The following is a 23,373-nucleotide window of genomic DNA, read 5'->3' as shown; positions in this document are numbered from 1 at the left end:
ACTGAGCCCACAGGATCACGAACGCTATAATAGCTTCATTTTGCCAAAGCTAGCTCGTGAATTTTCGTTTAAAGGAACCGTCGAAAAATTAAAGTCTGTTCCGTGCTACGGTGTCTGTTTTTCGCAGACGATACAACCAGAGAGTTTTTCGCAGACGATACAACCAGTTCGTTCACTTTCATTTGCGATAGCAAGCGGCTCACGTAGTTTTTTAAAGTAGTTATAGAATAAATGTTCCTTTTATATTTATAACGTGAGTCACTTATTCTACCAAAATCCATATCGCAACATGCTACATGATCGAATTTAGCCACCAATCCACTGGAAGTTACGGAAAATCACAGTTGTTTATCCAGGCGAAAATGGGTTAGTTAGATTGGTCGATGTGTTCGTCGATGGCTCAACCTATCGCCGCCCCATTAAAAAAAAAATGTTCGTTCTTCCCATTGAATACAATCAATCGAAGACTGAAGCCAAAAGTTCCAATCAAACCCAAAATAACGGTTCCAAACAAGCAATATATACAAATACGGCGGATTACAACTCGCTGTTTACGCAAAACTTCTGGATGTTAAAACTAGGAGACAAAACCGTGCAGCCAAATTCACTGTTCTTCTCTCTGTGTTTATTCATATTTAAAACATCGTATTTGATTTAAACCGTAACGATGGTAAGAATTGAAGGTATGGACGTTTAAACAGGACTTACTGTGTTGAGGTAAAATGGATACCGGTGAGAAACTTTCGAAGCGTGCAAAATCAAACATACATTTCCTTACCTTCTTCATCGAATTGTCTATTTTTTTTAATCAGTTTTGTTGTTATTGAAGATATTTTGTCACAAGTTGTTGTTGGTTTCTGTACTGGGTTTATTAAAGAGAAAGTGCAACTATTTGTTTAATTATTGTATGCCTTCTGTTCGTCTGTCTGCGTTTTCCACTTCAAATAAAATGTAACACAGTTTTCCATTTTTCTTGCTATAATCAGAAGTTGCTCTGGACAATCCGTTCGGTTCTGCGCTATCACTTCTTGCGTTTATTAGTACCTACATTATCACCACGAGATACATTGCCTTAGTTTTCTGTTCACGGTGTATAAAGAAGCGATTGGCAGAAATCCAACGAAGGCACCCCACTATTTTTTTATGCTGATAGACTTTTTTCGTTGAGAAATGGGACCATCATTTTTACTTATTTACTTCATTTGTATTTGCTGTTGTTGGGGATATTTATGTATTAGGAGAATATTATTTAATTCACTGATTTTCATTTATTTTTCATTGTGATCTCCTACGTGAGTCTGCAAGATGTTTTAAAACGCATATAATAATTTGATGAATTAGAAATTTCGCCACCGTATTATTGATTCCACCAAAGAACCAGTAATTTAAAATTTTCGGTTTTTTGGCGTTCTTAATACGGTATGAATTGTTTAAAAAAAAGATGGAAACTAGATTTTACAACCAAATTTTGTTCTGATTTATCAATCTATTCCTTGCAAAAACAAAAGTAGTGTTCTCCTTTTGCTTGTGTTTTGTGGATTTTGCTAATTGAGAGTGGGCATTTCATCTGTGTTTTTTTTTGTTTAATACGAAGTTGCTGTTGTGTATGTGGTTTCATCCTGTAGTTTCCATTAATATTCTGGAAATGTGTGTCTGGGTTCCCTTGCGTGGATTCTGAACGCTTATTCGTTCCACCAGTCATGACCAGAGCTACTGTTATTGTTGTAGCTTCCGCCGTAACTTCCACCAGCGCCGCCACCGCCACTTCCACCGTTGCGATAGTAGCCTCCTTCTTCACGATCTGTAATGGTAAAAACAATGATAACAAAAATCATGATACTCTCTAGCAATACGTACTATAGTTTCCACCTCCGTAGTTGCTGCGGCCAACTCCTCCACCGCCACCGCCACTAGAACCACCACCTCCACGCTGGTCACGGTTATTGTTGCGACTATTATTCTGCTGACGGTAATCTCTGGAGCCAAATGTAGAGCTTGCTCCTCCATACCGTTGGGTTCGTCCACCTCCACGGGCACGGTTACCCCACGATCGATCGGTGGTCATTTCTTCCAGGAATGCCGGAATTTCCTGCTGTGTTTCTTGCAGCAGCCTGACCAGACCATTGGCCACATTACGATTCTTATCATTGAAGAAGCTAGTGGCGACACCAAGGTTGCCCATCCGACCGGTTCGACCAATGCGATGGACATATTCTTCAACCTCCGCCGGCAAATCGAAGTTTATGACATGTTTCACGTTTGGGATGTCCAAACCACGAGCAGCCACAGCAGTGGCAACCAACACGGGGCAACGGCCAGAACGGAAGCATTTCAACGCTTCTTCGCGTTCCTTTTGGGTACGGTCGCCATGGATGCTAGTAACCGGATGATTGTTACTGTAGAGATAATCTTCCAAAGAGTCTGCCGATTTCTTGGTTTCGACAAAAATTAGCGTCAGGCAGTCCGTATCATCACCCGCGTTCTGTGCATTGATCTTTGAGAGCACATCTAATAGATGCGAACGTTTGTAATTTTCTTCTACCCAAAAGATAGATTGAGTAATGTTGACAGAAGTTGATCCAACGCGACCGACTGCCAAAAAAATATAGTTGTGAAGAAAATCACTAGCAAGTTCTTGAATTGCCTTCGGGAACGTTGCTGAGAACATCAAAGTTTGGCGCTCCCCGGTCGGTGGCATTTTGCTCTCCTCGACAATACGACGAATTTGTGGCTCAAATCCCATGTCCAGCATACGATCGGCCTCGTCCAGTACAAGGAAGCGAATATTGTCTAGTCCTACCTTGCCACGCATAATCATATCTTCTAGCCGACCAGGTGTTGCAACAATCAGATGACATCCACGATCGAGTTCACGCATTTGCTCCTGAGTATTGTTACCGCCATACAGAACGGCCGGACGCATGCGTGAACGGTAGCAGAATTTTTTAGATTCTTCGAAAATCTGGGTGGCCAACTCTCGCGTAGGAGCCAATACCAATCCGAGTGGATACTGTTTGCGACGATTGAATGGACGACCTTGCGGTGGAGCGCTGATACCGTGCTTGTACATCTGGTTGAGAATGGGAACCAGAAAGGCTGCAGTCTTACCAGAACCTGTCTGAGCACACGCCATAAGATCACGACCAGCCATAATGATCGGGATAGCGTACTTTTGAACTGGCGTCGGTACATCGTAGTGCGCTAGTTTGATGTTGTTATCGATAATTTCTGTCAGCTCGATATCCAAGAAGGTGTTAATATGCGGTGGCACATCGTCACCCGTCGCCTCCACGGGAATATCTTCGTACTTGTTGAAATTGATACCGGTGTTACCATTCTTGAAGAGCTCCAGCTCCAAACGCTCATCACGATCGGTAAGTTGTGTATAATCAATGTCTCCTCTGCCACGCTCGTTCCAACGTCCTCCCATACCCTGCCCGCGGTCGTCTCTTCCACCACGGTTGCCTCCGTAACTGCCGGAACCACTTCCGGCACCATATCCCTCTCCCGCTGCTCCATTCGCCGGCGGTTCTTGCCAACGGTCATTGTGTGGTGGACGATTATCCACTGGCCTATCACGATAATCCCCTCCGCGACCACCGCGAGAATTGTTACCCCAGTTACCCCCGGCTCTTTGTTCATCACGATCGTTAAACTGACCGTCACGTGGTTCGTCGCCATTTTGTTGGAACTCCTGGGGTGGCTGCTGTTGATCTGTGCCACGGTCTTGACCTCCTCCGCGATTGTTGTAACCGCCGCCGCCGCGGTTGTAATTATCTCTTCGATCGTTTTGGAAGCGTCCACCACCTCCTCCTCCGCGACGGTTAAAATCTCCGCCCCGGTTGTTGTAGTAATCTCCACGATCGCGGTCCTGGTATCTTGAGTTGCCACCAGAAAAATCGTCTCCACGACCGTAGCCTCCACGACCTCCGCCAGCGGATTTGGGATCACTTTCAGAGCCACTTCCGCTACCACCACCACCACCACTACGGCCGCTTCTCAGCTGGGGTGGAACGTAACGAGCAGCCGAAGTTTTAAAATTTCCAGAATCTTGCTTGCTCAGCTGCTGCTGCTGCTGCAAGTCCAGACCAGCAAACTGTGAAAGAAGGGCACAACGAAAGGAGAAAGAGAATTAAAATAGGCTCGATTCAAACAGGCAGTCACGACTGGTGTTAGTAATAAAACAATCAAATGAGTGGGACAAGGTGAATAAACTCGCTGGTCGGTACTCTGTTCTCACTGACATGTTTTAGAAGCATCAGCCCAGTGTGATGCTCAGTAAACGAAAAGTTAGCGCATCTGATGCGATCAGCAATTTTTCAACGTTATTCCGGACGTTCTATGCGAAGTAAATTTAATAGCGCAAAGTGGGGCTGTGCTGACTGAATACATACAGTGGGCATTCATTTAGAGTGTCATAATTGTCTCGAAGCACTTTCACGTGCTTCGAGACAATTATGAAACTTAGTAGGTAATAATAATAATAATTATACATAAAAGGGAAGCATTGTGTCCGGGTGTACCCCACGTTCACCTAAAATGGCACAAGGGTAGCCTTGAGTGGACTGAGCCAGTTTCAGCCAACTGTGTCTGTTTAGTTGACGAGGAGCACTGCTGACCTTCGTGAAATAAATACACTTACACTAAAAGCTAGCTAGCTAGCTATACTGAAAACGCTGCTGGTAGCTGATGCAAAACGTAGCAGAAAATTATAAATGAGTCATTTAACTTGAGTTTTATTTCGATGCGGAATAAGTCGAACGTTGTCATTGGAAAGTGGGTATTCCAATGGTGTGAACTGTGCTATCATGTTTCCGTTGTATTTAGATTTTTTGAGATTAGAGATCGTTTGATGGTGATGGAAGGTCTATTATTAAGTTATTCGCAAAACTCAATTTTATATTCTTGAAACTGAAACCCTTTTCCAGTTTTCGATTTCTCGGCCACAGAAATAATTTTTGAATAGATTCCAAACTACATTGAAACCAGGGAAATTTTTCCTTCTGTAATTTGTTATGATTAGGCCCGAGGCAACGGGTGATCCACAATAAATTCCCTGCACAATGCAGGAGAAAGCTTTTCCCATTCCTTTGTTTATGGCTTTTTTCCACACAAGCTGCATCGCGCATATCACGATCAGCACACTACACAGTTCAATGTTGTACGTACAGCAAGGTTCGAGTGGCAATGCTCGCAGAAAATCTTAAATAAAATCAGTCACGCTGCTTGGAACACTTTGGCCCTGATTTATATAACTGCGACACACTACTGTTGATTTTCTCATATTTCACGCAGTGTTCTTGATATGGAGAATAAAGGCTGTTTTACGTTTTAAAATATATATTTGATGTGGGACAATGTGAGAGCTTTACAGTCAACGGATCATTTTTAATATTTACGGGATGATACGACTGCAGCGTATTGCAAAGTGAATCTCGATACATTCCGCGAGACAAATTTAGCTAAATCAGATGGTGGCGTCTACCTGTCAAGGGTATATCGATCCTCCTTGTTTTATTTGTTTTTTTTTGTTGTAGTAATTTTTCAACGATGGTTAAACCAATTACATTAGAAAAGGACAATATTTTTTAGCTTTTATCAAATTCTTCGTCAATTTTAAGTCCACTACCGTCGCCACACTGTTGAAAATATTCAGAAGTCCGGTAATACCGCTCTGACCACCATAGTTGGTTCTCCTGAACGCTAGTCGCAGGAGGGAGTGATCGTGTAGATCTCGAATGTGGGCTTGAAAATCTAGGTGTCTGAGGACACTGGCAAATAGTAAGACCGTGACGAACAGGGCTGGAGGTAGGGTCGCCAGATAGAATTCCTTATTATCAGTAAACTCACTAAAAGTTTACCGGTAGTTATCGGTAGGCCGCGTTTTTTTTTGAGAATTGTCCTACTGGAGCTATAGAGGTTCTCGGAAGGGCTCCCCGTCAGAATCACATACTACAATTTGCAGACTAGACAGGCAATGTCGCCCACTAAAACACTGTTTTAGGCCAATTGCAGCGGGCCGTGATTCTGAATGTGATATTCATTAGGGTGGCACGAGCATGTATGAAAAAAATTGAATACCGCAGAACCAAGTTAGAAAAATTCGTAATTCTTCAACGAACTCCTACGCTAAATCTGAATCAAATCTGTTGGAGCATGTTTTAGCACAAATGATTCTAAGTATGTATGGAGCTTACTATGAGAAAATAATACAGTTTTCATTAAATTCATAAATATTCCGCCTGGTGCCCCTGAAAAATATATTGTATGCTACATTCTATAGATTCAGTCAAGTAGAACAACTTTTTCTAAAGACAGTTCATAGCTACGACAACTGGTTCATGAGTTATTGCAAAATTAAAGTTTCGTTGACTTGAAAGTTATGAAAATAGTGCTGTCTCTGGCTACCCGGCGTGCTGAACCTTCAATCAAGTGATCCTTGACGTATTTGTTGTGGTCACTAGTTATACCGTTGGTGTAAAGCGGAATTATAGTCCAGATGATATCATCCGAAACATGTGGTCTAAAGGACTTGGGATCGAATTGTAACAGAATTATTTTTGTGTATTTTTTTGTGTACAATAATATACGTTGAGCAAATTGAAATTGAAACGAGACTGAACCGGGAAAGAATCCCATTATTTTGAAGCTCAACTGGTGTTCACCACATCCCTGTGGAGCTGGAACTGGAACGGCTATAGAGTGCCGCGTAAACTGAAGGTAGGTTAATTGAGTAAGCCGGGTAATATCTGTCACTATATGTCAGCAGGAGTGTCTCCGGCCATGAAACACGATTTGATTTCAACTAAAACTTTTGAACGAATCATCCAGGGATTAAGATTAGAGTAGCATCGTGAATATAGCGTTAGAACATAATTTTGCTAAAATAAAATAAAACGTCGGAAATAACGGTTACGATCTCCCTTATTACTTTATTTGAAACGAGCAATTCTACATAATAATTTTCCCGCTTTACAGGCAATAAAAAAATTAAAAAATTAAGAACCGAACTCATGTCCTTAAAATTGTCTATTTATGACGCTCGCATCTGAACTATAAAACCGGCTATGTTGATAGCTGCCAATTCGGTTTATGACTAGCATATCACGGTTAACTTGATTAAAGTATCAGTCAGAGTATCCAGACAAATTCAATTTTCACCAACGATGTAGACACTTAAGCATTGTATAAAGAATAACTTTTGAACCAGAAGCCGCAGCCTATTACACTCTTCGGGAAAGTTGTACACGGTACTCGTATCTACCGAAATACATTTTTAGAATACATAGGAACGTGTCTACGAAATATTAAATAATGTGGATCTTTTATCCATGTTAAATCACATACAAACTTTAAACCATTTGTATGTGATTTAACATGGATAAATGATCCACATTATTTAATATTTCGTAGACACGACACAACCAACCTATCAAATCAACATTTTGCATGGTTGAATGAGGTCGTATAGCGAATAGTTTTAGATCGGTTCTACTGAATTCTTGTGCCACCCTAATATTCATTATACGGTTCAGGTATGTGCGGGCGTAGGGACTCGCGATCGCGTATATCATCGCGAAGAGCTCGAGTATTTGTACGTTAACGTGTTCGATCGCGTGTGCGCTTGTATGTCGCGTGTGCTAACGTGTATGTAACTTGGCGTGTATAAATTCTATTTTACAACCGTGTGCATTTCGCATATTTGCGTGTTTTTCGATAAACGCGCGCCGACCGTGAATCTAATACATTATTTTTGGTGTACGGCTAAGATGCTAAAAGAGAGTGAGATCTTCCATACCACTAGAGTTCCCGGTGATGTCTAGTGGATGAGCTTTATTTTTTGAATGTATGGACCTAAGTTATCAGAACAGAGAGTAATGGTTTCCGGACGTGACCGATTCATGAGCGCGCGAAAACGGACGTTTGTAGGTTCGCGTTTGAGAGAGCGATTGAGACTTCGTAAGTGCTAAAACGTTCTCCTTATTACCGGGGCGTTATTAGGTTTGCGCGATCGTGAACGTAGGTGTGCGTTGTTCATCGCGAAGGGCTCAAGCGTTCGTATGTTAACGCGTTTGTCACGTGTGCTCGCGTTCATGTGATTTCATGTACAAAACTGGATTTTGTAACCGTGCGGCCATTCCTATATACGCGTGCATTCTTGGATGGTCATGCGGACCTTCATTCTGTTAGTTTTTGGTGCACAATTCACTTTCTCACAGGGAGTAAGTTACCCCATATCACTAGAGTCCTCGGTCATGTCGCTATGTAACGTGGTGTCCAGTGGATATGAGAGCTTTCTTTTTTTAATTGATCCAATTGAAAGCATGGACCTAGTCTGTTGATATCAAGGGTAGAAACATCCGGAAGTGACCGATTCATGATTGTGCGACCGCGGGGGTTTTTAGGTTCACGCTTGAGACCGCGTTTGAGAATTCATGGGAGCTGAGACATTCACTTTATCACCGGGATGTTATCATGTTTACGAGATCGCGGGTGTAGGTGCCGTGGATGGTCGCGAAAGGGCTCAAGCATTTGTTTATTAACGTGTTTGTGACGTGTATATGACTTCGCGTGTATAATTAAGATTTTATGATGATGTAACGTGTATTCCTGCTTGATCGCGCGCGGATCGTAAATCTGATGTTTAATTTTTAGTGTATGGTAGTCCGTTTCCCCATATCAATAGAGTTCCAGGTCATGTCACCATGGAAAGTGAATATGAGCGTCACTTTTTTGATTGGTTCAACTGAAGACATTAGTCCAGACTGCTAGGACCGAGGTAAGACTTCCGGACGTTTCATGATTGCGCGAGTGATGGGTTAATGTTTGAGACCGCGTTTAGAAGTTTAAAGATGCTACGTTTACTTAACTACCGGGGTTTTTTCATGTAGGCGAAATCGCGGGCGTAAGTATGTGCGGATAATTGCAATTGCATGGTCGTGTTTGTGGCCAAGTTTGTGTTACCGCGAAGGCCACGAGCGTTTGTACTTATATGAGTATAGATAGTTTATAGTAGATATACATATATACAGATATATACAGTAGAGATAAAAGGAATCATAACATGCCGAATAAAGAAAAAAAGATGCAAAGAGCTTGATTAGAAGTGTATAAATTGAACAATACTATTTTGGTATACATAACTAATGGAAAAGCAAACTTCAAGCAAGATGTACAAAAGAAACACTAATTAAGTAGAATAGAAAAACACATGTAACATGCAATCCAACTCGTCTTAATGCAGCAAATGTTGTATATTTATCATTAACGACAATATCATGCTGTTAGACTTTCATCATGCTATGCTGGTCGGGAATGGATGCTTCACGTGCGTCGGTAAATTCATTGTACCCTAATTTATTCAACCCGACTTTCCCGAATGAATAGAACCAAATGACGGACTACACAACCATGTAGCACCGTTGCCAATCCAAACTCTATGATTTTACTCAGTGTATATATTACTCATCCACCCTTCATGCAACATAGCGTTATTACTACACTCCTGACATATGATACACACACATGTAACTTAAATGAATAAACCTCATGCCATATTCGTCACTTTAACAAGTAGCACGTATTCTCATTTTACACTGCCCTAACCGCTATTCTGCGTCAGCTTATGGGCCCAGTGATGTGAAAAGTGACGCAATCTTGCAAAAACGAAAAGTTTTTTTATATTCGTCGCGAAATCGTAGTGTACGCGTTATTTTCGATCTACCATATCGCGCGCGTCATGGAAGGAAATCGTTTTTCCCTGCCCTGCAGAAGCTGAGTAACAGCAATTATCCGACCTGGCGTTTTAAGGTCTAGTTACTGCTCGTTCGAGAGGAGCTCTGGCGCTACGTAGACCCGGGTGAGAAGCCGGAAGCAGAATCCATTGCTGTATGGAACGCGGGCGATGCCAAGGCAAGGGCCACGATCGGATTATTGATCGAAGACAATCAGCACGGACTGATTCATACATCACGATCGGCCAAAGAAGCCTGGACAGCGCTGCAAAACCGTCACCAAAAGACGAGCCTCACGACGAAAGTGTCATTGCTAAAACGAATTTGCGATAAACGTTTCGCAGACGGCGACGACATGGCGGAACATCTGTTTGAGATGGAAAAGCTGTTTTCTCGTTTGGCCAACGCCGGTCAGGAGCTCGAGGAGAATCTTATCGTCGCGATGATTTTAAGAAGTCTCCCCGGCTCGTACGATACCCTTACTACGGCACTCGAAAGCCGATCGGACGACGACCTCAAACTAGAGCTCGTCAAAAGAAAGCTGTTGGATGAAGCGTCAAAACGGTAGGGTAATGTGTCAAACTCGGCATTGAGAGTCGGCAGCGGCAACAACAAGAAAATGCCAATTGTCTGCCATTACTGCAAAAAGACAGGGCACAAGCAAAAGGAATGCCGTAAGATGATCCGCGATTCGGAGAAGGAAACGAAATCCAGAGAAAACTCTACCAACAAGAAGGAGACAGTTTCTTTCGCACTCGCTGCAGGAGGAGCAGCGGATGGCGGCACAACAAAGCCGTGGGTCGTCGATTCCGGTGCTACTAGGCACACGGTGGCAGATCAAAGCCATTTCCAAGAACTGCGCGAAAGTAAAATAAAGTTTGTGAACTTGGCGGACGGTAAGCAAGCAAAAATTTGCGGCGAATGTTCCTGCATCGTCGAATGCGTTGATGAAGAAGGACTTCGGCGGGAAATGAACATTAGTTTTGCGCTTTACACCCCGAGTCTATCCATGAATCTTTTGTCTGTACCGGCACTAGTCCAGAAACAAGCTACAGTTGTTTTTGACACATCCGGTTGTCGGATTCTTCGTGGAAACGCTACCATTGCTGTAGCGCGTTTAAAAAAGGGTCTTTACCAGATCAAACATCCCAAGGACATCGTGATGGCAGCAAGCGGTCACCACAAAGGGACTGTCAGCACGTTTGGCATCGAAGATTTGGTCATCGGGACCCAAAGGCGATCGATCATTTGAAGAAGGGTGAGTTGGCCGACGGCCTAACGATTCACGGATGTAATGTCGACGAAACGTGTGAGTGCTGTCTGAAAGGTAAAACCCCCCGTACCCTTTTCCAAATGAGTCCAAATCCACATCCAAGGCGCCCATGGATCTGGTGCATACGGACGTTTGCGGTCCGGTAGAGATGTCGTCGGTCAGTGGTTACCGATACTTCATGACCATGATCGACGATCATAGCCGGTATTGCGTGATGTACCTCTTGAAAGAGAAGTCGGAAGTTGCCGCGAAGATCGAAGAGTACTTTCAGTACGTCAAAACTCTTTTCGGGCGGAAGCCGAAGGCAATCCGCTCTGATCAGGGTGGCGAATATAGCGGAAAGCAACTGCGTATGTTCTACAAGCGAGGGGATTTCAGCTCAATATACCGCGGGATACAGCCCCCAGCAAAACGGCATCGCGCAGCGAAAAAATCGCTACTTTGTTGAAATGGTGCGGTGCATGCTTTTCGATGCACAGCTAGATCAACGTTATTGGGCAGAAGCTCTAAACACGGCAGTATACCTCCAGAACGTGTTGCCAACGAAACCAGTTGATGTTACGCCGTTCGAGCTTTGGACTGGGGTTAAACCTAAGGTTGATCACCTGAAGATATTCGGCTGCCATGCGTGGGTTCATATTCCAAAGGTAAAGAGGAAGAAACTGGACGCCACAGCACAAAAGTTGACATTTGTGGGTTATTCATCAGAGTCTACGAAAAGTCTACGTGAGCCGAGATGCCAAATTTGTCGAAAATGATACAAGTGACCCAACGGAGGAACCCACCGATGGCAAGAGAGGTGAGGAAATTTTGTTCGATATTGGTTTGAAAAGCAACCCAACCTTACCACATGCTCAACCGGAAGCGGAAAATATCGAATATTATGATTCAGCCGTCGAGAACGTGAATGATGAGTTTGAAGGTTTTAGCGACAATGAGCCACCCTTCTTCGGCGAAAGTGATATTGAGTCGACCAAACCGAGAAAATCGACACGTCAAACGAAAGGTGTCCCACCTGTACGATATCGTGAGGTCACTGGCGTGACGAAGCATATAAGCGAAGAACCCCAAAGCTTCTCCGAAGCAATCGCAGGCCCCGATGCGGCCGTTTGGCAGGTTGCGATGCAGCAGGAGATAGAAGCTCTCCAAGAAAGCGACACGTGGGAACTTGTCCCCCTATCACCGGATCGCAAAGCGGTAGGTTGTAAGTGGACGTATAAAAGGAAGGAAGATGAAAACGGGCAAGTGGTACGATACAAGGCGAGATTAGTCGCGCGAGGATTCTCCCAAAAATTCGGCCAGGACTATGACGAAGTTTTCGCCCCCGTCGTCCGTCAAACAACCCTTCGGGCAATACTCGTACTGGCCGGCAAGCAACATATGTTGGTTAAGCACCTGGATATAAAGAGTGCTTACTTGTACGCAGACCTGCAAGAAGACATGTATATGAGGCAACCGCCAGGCTTCGATCGCAACAACGGAATGGTATGCCGTCTCAAACGATGCATTTACGGGCTCAAACAGTCCGCTCGAGCATGAAACAAAAAGATTGACGGTGTTTTCAAATCCATGGGATTCAAGCAGGCGCAGAGTGATATGTGCTTGTACATTCGAAATCGTAACGGAAAACAATTCTATATTATAATATACGTCGACGACATGGTCGTTGTATGCAACTCGGAAAATGAATTCGAGGAAATACGGCAACAGCTGCAGGATCAACTCAAGCTCTCTTGCCTCGGTGAACTTAAGCATTTCCTTGGAATACACGTAGAAAAAGTCGGTGATCATTACACTCTCGATCAGACAAGCTACATCGAAAAGGTGATACGACGATTCGGACACGACGAAGCAAAGTCGTCGAAAGTACCAATCGATCCAGCGGGATCAAGCAAAAGGGGGAGAGTGTGTTGCCTACAAACACGTCGTACCGTAGTTTGGTAGGGAGTTTGCTTTACGTTGCGGTTAATACACGACCGGAAATCTGCGTGGCTGCCTCACTGTTGGGAAGAAAAGTCACAAACCCGACTAACTGGGATTGGACCGAAGCAAAGAGAGTTCTTCGATACCTCAAGGCTACCAAAACGCATCATCTGCACCTAGGCTCAGGATCAGGTGAAACGGAATGTTTTGTCGACGCCGACTGGGCCGGCGACGAAAGTGACAGGAAGTCACACTCCGGATTTCTTCTCAAATTCGGCGGAGGCCTCATCGACTGGGGAACACGAAAGCAATCGTGCGTCGCCCTATCCTCTACGGAAGCCGGGTTCGTTGCTTTGGCGGATGGCTGTCAGCAGCTCATGTGGTACTGGAAGTTACTCAACGACCTGCAACAAGCACCGCCCAATCCGATCGTCATATGGGAAGACAACCAGTCGTGCATAAAGATAGTGGAGTCGGTGTGCCTCTAAAGGCGTAAACACATAGATACAAAGTACGCCTATACTAAGCATCTACAACAACAACGGGTAATCGAACTCCGCTACATGCCACCCGAGCGCATGGAGGCGGATCTTATGACGAAGCCGTTAGACAGAATCATGCTGGAGAGGCACCGAATTGCCATTGGTGTCAAGGAGCCAATCGAGACTTCGAACTGACAACGTTGAGGAGGAGTGACGGACTACACAACCATGTAGCACCGTTGCCAATCCAAACTCTATGATTTTACTAGGTGTTATATATTACTCATCCGCCCTTTATGCAACATAGCGTTATTACTACACTCCTGACATATGATACACACACATGTAACTTGACTGAATAAACCTCATTCCATATTCGTCACTTTAACAAGTAGCACGTATTCTCATTTTACACTGCCCTAACCGCTATTCTGCGTCACCAAATGTTCAAATTGATCACCAGAAGTGTTAGCAACTATTCTACCATATACGCCAGTTCTGCATCCATTCCCATTATACTAGTACGAAAAACTACGATTATTACAAAGCTACAACTAATAGGTTTCTACTTATTCTGCTTTATTAAATTAATTTAATTGGTATATGCACGATGACGAAGTCGACCGATAAATGGACACACAATGACTCATACTGTGAGCCCCGTCCACGAATACCACAAATAGAACAATATTTGCAAACACGGCACACAGCAAAAGTCAATCCACGTCGACCCGCCAGTCGTCCACGCCACCGCGCACAGACCAGTAGTTTAGCGTTGGTATGCGCAGGTGCAGAGTATGAAGAAACATAGAACATAAAAAAGGCGCATAAGCCCTCTCGGTCTCCTCGATACACCACTATCGAGGCGTAATGCAATAACCATCTTAAAGCAATGGTCTGTGAGAGGTTCTGTAGGACTGATGCACGCAATATGCTTGTTTGCAATACCGTCAAACCCCTAAACCTTGGGGAGGGAAAAATAGGATTGACGGGATTTTTGTGCATTTTTAGTACCTTGTGTCACATCTTTACGTTTGTTATGGATACTAATGGCATATTCGTTTTTGACAGTGCACTACACCGGTGTAGTCGGTGCTACACTCATTCTAACTTGGGTGTAATCAGTCTATCTCTTTCTTTGCACTACACCGGTGTAGCACCAAGAAAAAACGAAAACGCCATAAGAATACCAATTCAACGGGCGTTTAGATTTCTAAATTAGTGTACATTATTGCAAGAGAAATTTCAAACTGATTAACTTAAGTAAACGCTTTGTCGTAGAAGTTTAACTACACTGCTTGAACCACCGAAATAAAAAAACAATCAACTTATTGCTTAAAATCGGGCGTTTTCTTGTTCCCATGGTGATTTTAGTGCTTAAATTTGACCATTTTTGAATTTTAATTGGTTCATGCATGTCTACTAACTAGCGGAATCTTAGATGATAATTCACGACTGCAGGATTTTCACAGTCAAAATCTTCCTCGAGAGGAATTTTGGAAGATCGTCTTTAGAACTGTCATTAGGGACCATTCATAAATTACGTAACGCTTTTAGGGGGGGAGGGGGTACGACAAGTTGTGACAAGTTGTGACATAGGGGGGAGGGGGTGTTAACTAGATCGTTACGTAACATGTTTTCATCGAAGAAAAAATTTTTTTTCTTGGAATTTGTTACGTAACAGGGGAGGGGGGGATGGAAAAATTTGTGACAATTTGTTACATAGGGGGAGGGGGGGGGGGGTCAATTTTGGGCAATTTTTGCGTTACGTAATTTATGAATGATCCCTTATGTGTTATTCCTGAAAATTTTCATGAGACCAAAAACTATATCTAAATACATGCAAGAAACAACAACGTATCGGGTTGCTTTTTGTCCAAATAATTACGTAGGTTCTGGGTTGATTAGTCGCATAAGGATTAGTTTCCCCAATAGTGTACTAGCTTCGAAATGTCTGCATAAATACATCTAGCTGAATCTTCCCTCCCCCCTCGTAGACAAACGTAGACTTTAGCTAGAACCCCCCGTCCCCCCATGAGTCTACGTGGTTTATAAGCGGCCCTTTACTGCATCATCAACGCGGAATATCCATTGCAATGTTACGGTCTTCAATGCTGACATGCTTATTGCTGAGTTCCGTGTAAGGGGGTTTAAAATAACTTGTTCAATGAAAGCTGATGTTGCAATATGATGAAAACATTTTTTTTTGGGTAAATTGATGGTAATCAGAAGTTTTTTTTCTAATGTAGTTTCAAGCTTGTCATAAAATAGTCGATAATTGATCGGAAACACGAACAGTCAACTACGTTATCATTTTCTTCGTTTTAGCATACTCAGGCTTCCGGCCCTACTTTCAGTGGGACGCTGCGCAGCAAGTATTTCGTAACCAACATCATCTGGACTAAACCCAATTGTCACTGTCACATAGAACTCTTGAGCGTTTTTTCAAAACGTCATATCTGTAATGAGTTACTCTCTTTGTTTACTTTCTCTTTCGATTTTTACGGCGTCACTATATCACTTTTCACTTATTTTACAGTACAGATCGAAAGACGGTGGTTTTAACTAGCATATTATGCAAAGAGTTGAGAGATAAATGTTAAAATGACCGAATTATCAACAGAAGAGAAAGTAAACAAAGAGAGTAACTCATTGCAGATATGACGTTTTGAAAAAACGCTCAAGAACTGTAGGTTTCGTCAACAAGCTTGTTTTGCTCTACTCGTGTGAACAGAAAACCCGTCCAAAGAACATCTTTTTTAGTCCCATTCGTTTGATGTTGCCCGCCCGAGTAACGTCGGAAGAAATAAACAAGAAATAATCAGCTGATCAGAAACGTTTCATGCCATGGATTGCCTAATTGCAAGTATTTCCAATGACTAGTATACGAGAGACATGTAAACCCGTTTACCTTATAATATTTGCTTTTAATAAAAAAAACGAGCCCAAAGTTCTAGATCAAGGCGAGATTTTTGGTATACACAAAATCATTTTATAGATTTCCACTGTACATTATCTGATAGAATCTAGTATTTTCTTTAGACATTTTTAAAACTGTGCTCAAGTCGACGTCGTTGTGGATTAGATCAATAATTTTCAAATTCACAGAACTATTACTTTTATTGAATAAGGTTTGTAAAGTGCCATTATTTTCATCCGCGTTTCGCAAAATGGCATCACTGGCTGAATCCAGTTGGAAACGGAGGGAGCAAAAAGAGAAATCAGGTTAGAGAACAATCATTGTGCAACTTTTTCTTCAACTGCATATGTAGCGCTGAGACAAACGAGCAAGAACGGATGATACCTACTAGCTTTAAAAAAAAATCTTGGAACGATCACTCACCTGCTGCTCTAGACCTGTACCATTTTGGTTAATAGCATTACTCATATTACTACCAGCGTTCGTATGGGTTTTGTCTTCTTCCTTTCGACTTGGCTGGTGAGAATTTTTGGGTAATCCTTTTCGATTCGCACTACACGTTATACGGTATAAGTCTGTTTAAATGCCGTTGATGGCACTGTCACACGAATGATGGAATTTCACTGAAAATCCACGAATGATAGAAACGTTACGGGGCTTGGATTACACCACCGTCGTGCAATGAGTTTTTTCTCGCTTCGCTTTTTCTTCTTGTCAGCTGTCTTGTGAATCTTCTTCCTTCCAACACACTCCACGCACTACCAGGGAAAAAGAGATTGCAATCCGAATTATTGAAGATTTTCACTGCGACCAGTGGCCGCTTCCAACCACTTCCGGGTGGAAAAAATATCACACGCGCAATGCGCAACTCTTCCGCGACAAATTTATAGCGTTTCTGTTTCTGAACAAACCTACTGAAATACGATTTCCTCTTTTAAATGTACCGAATGACGAATTCGTCCAACTTTTGCACTGTTCGGAGTTTTCTCCAGGGGGAACGGGTGCGACAGGGTTGGTGCTAGGCAAAAGCGTTCGTGTGGTTTGTCAATGTTGGCAATGCTGCACAATATTTTTTTGGCTCACGTTCGAGGGACGTTATTGCGAAAGATTATTAAGATTGGCGGACCTTATACTTCAATACACGGTTAAATAAAACAACCTACAGAATAAGTTCTTTTAACTTACTTTTGAGTTGTGCGTCGCTTTCGCACTTGTTAGTGTTGTCAAAAACAAAACGAGAGATTCGACTCAGTCGAGGTCTTCTGTGGAGGAAGGTACTTTTGAGTTGTTTGGGGTATACTGAAAATTAGGTGAATTTAACTTAAATTTGAGTATAAAAAACCTATCAATGAGTTGAATTTTTGCCGCGGTTAAATGGAAAGTACCTTCAACACGATTTATCTAATTTTACCTTCCTCCTCGATACCCCGAGATTGAGTCAAAGGAACTCAATTTTAGGTAGTTTTTCGTTTGCGTGTAGAGCTAGGGGCAGATCACTCTAGAAATGTATAACAAATTTGCTTAAAGTTAGAAAAAATGCATTTAATTTCCATTTTTGCATCAACTTTGCACTCCCTCGCAGAAAAGTTTGTTTAACAAACATGCTACGCTGATTCACTTTATTCGACGTTTTGTTGAATCTTGGGCTTATTTTTTGTAGGGTTTTGAAGTCTTACACGCAATGCAAAATACATTGCACGCAACACAAAATACATTACGACATACTATTTTGATGGAAAGAAATGCATTTAATTTACCTGATTTTTAAAAATGCATCACAAGTGATCTGCCCCTAGGTGTAGAGCGTTTTTTCATTACATCATATCTAACAGAAACGTGAAACGGAGAAAATCGCGTGCAAAAATTTCCTTGCGACTTTTAAATTTATTTAACAATTAAAGCACACAGAAGGCTATTAATTGTACTATCACCTCTGCATTTACTCATTGCAGGATCGTATAAGCATATTACATGTTTTTCGCGAAGATAATAGGGAGATAATTGATAACTATTATTTTATTACATTTTGCCGATCACTTTTGCTATTATGCTCTTTTACATATGTGCTCTTGGCAACACCGTTTGTGGATGGCACATTTTACTGTGACGTTTTGAGAGACGGGCTCTAGGGGCAGAATGTATAACAAATTTGCATCAAATTGAAAAAAAATGCATTTAATTTCCATTTTTGCATCAGCTCTGCACTGCCTCGCAGAAAAGTTTGTTTAACAAACATCCTACCAAATACAAATATGTATATTTGTATTTGGTCCTACGCTGATCCACTTTGTTCGACATTTGTTAAATGTAGGGCTAGTTTTTCTGTATACTGATAAAATCAAGTACCTATTAATGCGTAGAAAACTACTCATTTTCAATAAAAGTGGAATAACCCATTAAATGGGTAAAGCGTTTGTACCCATAAATGAGTACAGACCTTGTACGTCAACCTGGGTATGTTCCACCCATTATTTTTCGCAGAACTGTTACAACAAAATGCGTAAAAAATACCCATTCATGAAATTCGCGCCAGAATGAAAAATACTGTCAATAGAATTATTTATGAATTTAAAAAAACATAAAATAACATTCATTTCACATTATTGTTTCCTCATAAAAGTATAGGAATCTAGATGGAAATCCTATTCTAAAACTACTTAACATAATAAAACCGCCAACTGGATATATTTTTGATGGCTGGATCTTTTGGCTGCTCTAAAAATGCCGAACTGGCGCATATTTTCAACATCCTCAGTAGTCTAAACAGACGTTGGCGACAATTTGCAGGTTCCACTGCGATCCTTAGTTTGCAGGTTAACTCGCTTGAAATAATGCTTAAGGATTTTTCACCCATTATCAAGATCAATATACTCATTGACATTACCTCATCGAGTAGTTGTGAAATGGATAAAAAGTACTCATTGTTAGAAACAAAAAAAAAATACCCATTTTTTTGACAGCTCGAATAACTTCCGAAAATGGGCAATTTGAATACATAAAATGGGTAAAGTTTTTTTTTTATCGTGTAGGATTTTGACGTCTTACACGCAACGCAAACAACATTCCACGCAACGCAAAAATATTGCACGCAACGCAAAATACATTATGAATTTCTATTTTGATGGAAATAAATGCATTTAATTTCGCTGATTTTTAAAAATGCATCACATCTGCCCCTAGGACGGGCTTGTAGTTGTGATATATTTCATGTGCTGTATTGCAACCAAGAGTGTAGATATTAGGTTTAGCATTGGAAAAAGATGCTAACTACAGGCGACTTGGAAAAACATCACAACGCAAATCATCACATCTACAAAATATTAGCAAAACTTTGGTATACTATATATGACATTTTGACTTGAGGTTAAATTAACATGTAAAGAGTTATTATTTTTCTCTATTATTTGTGGACGATAAAGAGTCAATACTTGGCTTTTATTTGGCATAATTAACTCAGTTTGTTTACATTGGTTAGATATGACGTTTTGAATAAACGGTATAGATTTTTGTAATACTAGAGAGTAAGTATTGAACGTGTAATAACGAAAAAAAATCATCAAATTCTGTTAAATAAATATTATGCATTATTAGAATAAAATAGAAACATGCATTCGAAGAATAAACATGGTTTATGCTATGATAGTATATTTTTAGTTTATGGATACCTATGGGTGAACAGACAGAATATGGTTTTAGCATAAAATTTATGCTAGAGGGATCTTTAGGGGTGTGGGTTAAGGCATATTCTGATGCAGATTAGTACCGTGAGTTAATATCAGTCCTTTTTCAATGTTTAGGCCCGAAACTGCTGAAAAAAACATTTTTTAGTTTGTTTCCTTTTAGGACAATAACACATCCAAACCCATGCGACCTACACGACTCTATAGGTTGCCTTATCAGATCTACCATAGTTTGCTACCAGTTTAGGGGCGATACTGTTTTTTAGCATTGAAAATGCTTTACTCTACTATGTGGGGCTGCGGCAGGGTGTAAAACTAAAATCTGATTTCGAATAGCGTCACGAAAATGTGGCATAATTTTATACAACTGTATTGTTGTCAATTGTTGATGGATTTGCGTCATTTAAATACTAATAGGTTCAGAAAAGTCCAATTTAAAAGGTTGCAACTATAAATTGGTATTTCAACTGTACACTATTGAAAAATTCAACAAAAACATTGGGAAAATTGACAATGTTTTCACTTACGTTTTGCAAATAATTGACGGATTTTCATGATTCGAACAGCAATCGATTCAGAAAATTGCCAGTAAAAAATTGTTATCAAATTTATCTGCATATTTTATTAGCACACTATTGAAAAATCCGTATATATGCAATAAATAGTGAAAACATATACAATTTTCACAAATTTGTGCAATACTTTCCCTAACACGGACCTCATCTCGACATTCAAAAGCAATTCATCGTTTGATATAAAAGGAATGTTTTCGACCAAATTCCTTCGTTGCCATGCCTGCTCTACTGGCATAACCAGTTGGATTATCGCTATTGTTGCTTGTTGGATAGCTGTTATATCTTTCATAAGATCACGAGCTACGGAAGGGGAACGTTTGTTTGTGTGCTCTGGAAGGATTTTGTTCGCAGCTTCAAACGACGATGGCGGAACAGAAGCGAGATGGTGAATTGCTGGTTTATGCCGTGCGTATCATCCGTGCAGGTTCCATAGGATTCTCGTAACGTATCCCAAAACATAGTTATTAGCAAACCGTCCTTATTAGGACAAATACATAATGGAAACAGTATTCAATTAGAAAATTCCTTTTATTAACTTGTATTAAGTTTGTGCTTGGTAATTCTGTACCTTTACCAGTGAATCATAATATATGCAAATATTCTTCAAAATAATCTACCAACCCGATAGTTTTTCTAAATCTTTAAGGCAATCAGTGAATGTGGCAACCCTACGACTACACGGTAAAAAAAACTTTAACCATTTTATGTATTCAAATTGCCCATTTTCGGAAGTTATTCGAGCTGTCAAAAAATGTTTTATTGTTTCTAACAATGAGTATTTTTTATCCATTTCACAACTACTCGATGAGGTAAGGTCAATGGGTATATTGATCTTAACAATGGGTGAAAAATCCTTAAGAATTATTTCAAGCGAGTTAACCTGCAAACTAAGGATCAAAGCGGGAACTTCAAATTAACGGCCTGCATCGGAGTCCGTGGCGGAAACGGAACATTTCGGCAATGCTCCGAAAACAACGGCTGTTTAGACTACTGAGGATGTTGCAAATATGCACTAGTTCGGCATTTTTAGAGCAGCTAAAAGATCTAGCCATAAAAAATATATCTAGTTGGCGGTTTAATTTTGTTAAGGCGTTTTGGAATAAGATCTCAATCAAGATTCTTATACTTTTATAAGAAGACAATAATATGAAATGAATGTTATTTTATGTTTTCTAAAATTTAGAAACAAATCTATTGACAGTATTTTTCATTCTGGCGCGATTTTCATGAATGGGTATTTTTTAACACACTTCGTTGTAACAGTTCTGCGAAAAATAATGGGTAAAACATACCCAGGTTGACGTACTTTACCCATTTAATGGGTTATTCCGCTTTTATTGAAAATGTAGTTTTCTACGCATTAATGGGTGCTTTATTTTATTAGTGTTAGCGAAAGCCACACCAAAAAGTATGATGAAATTTTGTTTTGTCCCACAAAAGCATCCGTCTGCACCAAAAAGTTAATAAAAGAGATCGCCTTGTGTTACATAGTGCTCATTTGACATGAGCTGCGAAAGAGGAATGTTCGTCTGTGTGTATGCAGCAGAAACGAATCGCCGGCGCAACATGGTTCCAATAGGGATCTTTAATTTGGAAAAATTATGACAGTTTTTCATATGTATTGGTAGCGGGTGTCCTTACGAGTACACTCATATCATTCTTAAACCTTAATTATTCTTTTATGATTTTTAAATTTAAAAAAACCAAATTAAACTCAACCAGCAAACTGACAGTTGTCCTACTAAATGACTTATCTGCAAATATCTCGTTCGGCTCATTGTTAACCGGGACAGCACCCCACACAGCATGATCTGGTACTTTGTCAATCCGCTAGCAACCTGCCATCCCAAGTTTCATCTGCAAACTATGGTAGATCTGATAAGGCAACCTATAGAGTCGTGCAAGTCGCATGGGTTTGGATGTGTTATTGTCCTAAAAGGAAACAAACTAAAAAATGTTTTTTTCAATAGTTTCGGGCCAAAAAATTGAAAAAGGACTGAGATATTAACTCACGGTACTAATCTGCATCAGAATATGCCTTAACCCGCACACCCCTAAAGATCCCTATTGTTTCAAAGGATTCTCGTCCCGTATCCTAAAACATAGTTATTAGCAAACTGTCCTGATTAGGACGAATATACAATGGAAACAAATTGTTTGCGCCTTTAAGGGTTAATAATGCTAAGGGTTAATAATTTTCAATGCAACTGCAGTCGTGTCTTGTACACAGCCTTCATTTTTTTTTTCATATTTTTCATATTCATGATTATGAAGCTGATACCAGCTGCAAATAGTAACAATGATCGCTATTGGCATCTTTCCGCAGAATATATATATATATATATATATATATATATATATATATATATATATATATATATATATATATATATATATATATATATATATATATATATATATATATATATATATATATATATATATATATATATATATATATATATATATATATATATATATATATATATATATATATATATATATATATATATATATATATATATATATATATATATATATACATATAGGGGGCTGCACCTGCTTGAGGTGGATGATTTGCGAAGGAACTGTCAAATCAGTCGAAAATTTTCAAAAGTTTACGCAATTTTTGCATTTTTTAAGAAAATTGGTCATATTTACATAAAAAAACTGAAGGTGAAGTGGAAGAAAACTAATTTCCTTCAAGATGGCAATAGATTATTATGCAAAAGAGGGATATAGGGATCTTTAGGGGTGTGGGGGTTAAGGCATATTCTGATGCAGAT

General features: G+C 40.6%; 1 protein-coding gene across 1 annotated transcript; it reads right to left on the bottom strand.

Moving 5' to 3' along the window:
• Nucleotides 1-769: 769 nt before the first annotated feature.
• Nucleotides 770-17,344, bottom strand: LOC131684537 (ATP-dependent RNA helicase bel). Its single transcript, XM_058967510.1, has 3 exons — nt 16,756-17,344; nt 1,858-4,096; nt 770-1,801 (listed from the first exon to the last, which is right to left on the bottom strand). The coding sequence occupies exons 1-3, from the start codon at nt 16,798-16,800 to the stop codon at nt 1,683-1,685; spliced, it is 2,403 nt and encodes an 800-aa protein (XP_058823493.1). The 5' UTR covers nt 16,801-17,344; the 3' UTR covers nt 770-1,682.
• Between the last annotated feature and the right edge of the window lie 6,029 nt (nt 17,345-23,373).

The sequence above is a fragment of the Topomyia yanbarensis genome, chromosome 2 (genome assembly GCF_030247195.1).
Source record: "Topomyia yanbarensis strain Yona2022 chromosome 2, ASM3024719v1, whole genome shotgun sequence".
In the NCBI taxonomy this organism is placed as follows: domain Eukaryota; kingdom Metazoa; phylum Arthropoda; class Insecta; order Diptera; family Culicidae; genus Topomyia; species Topomyia yanbarensis.
This window is presented reverse-complemented; position numbering and strand designations above follow the sequence as displayed.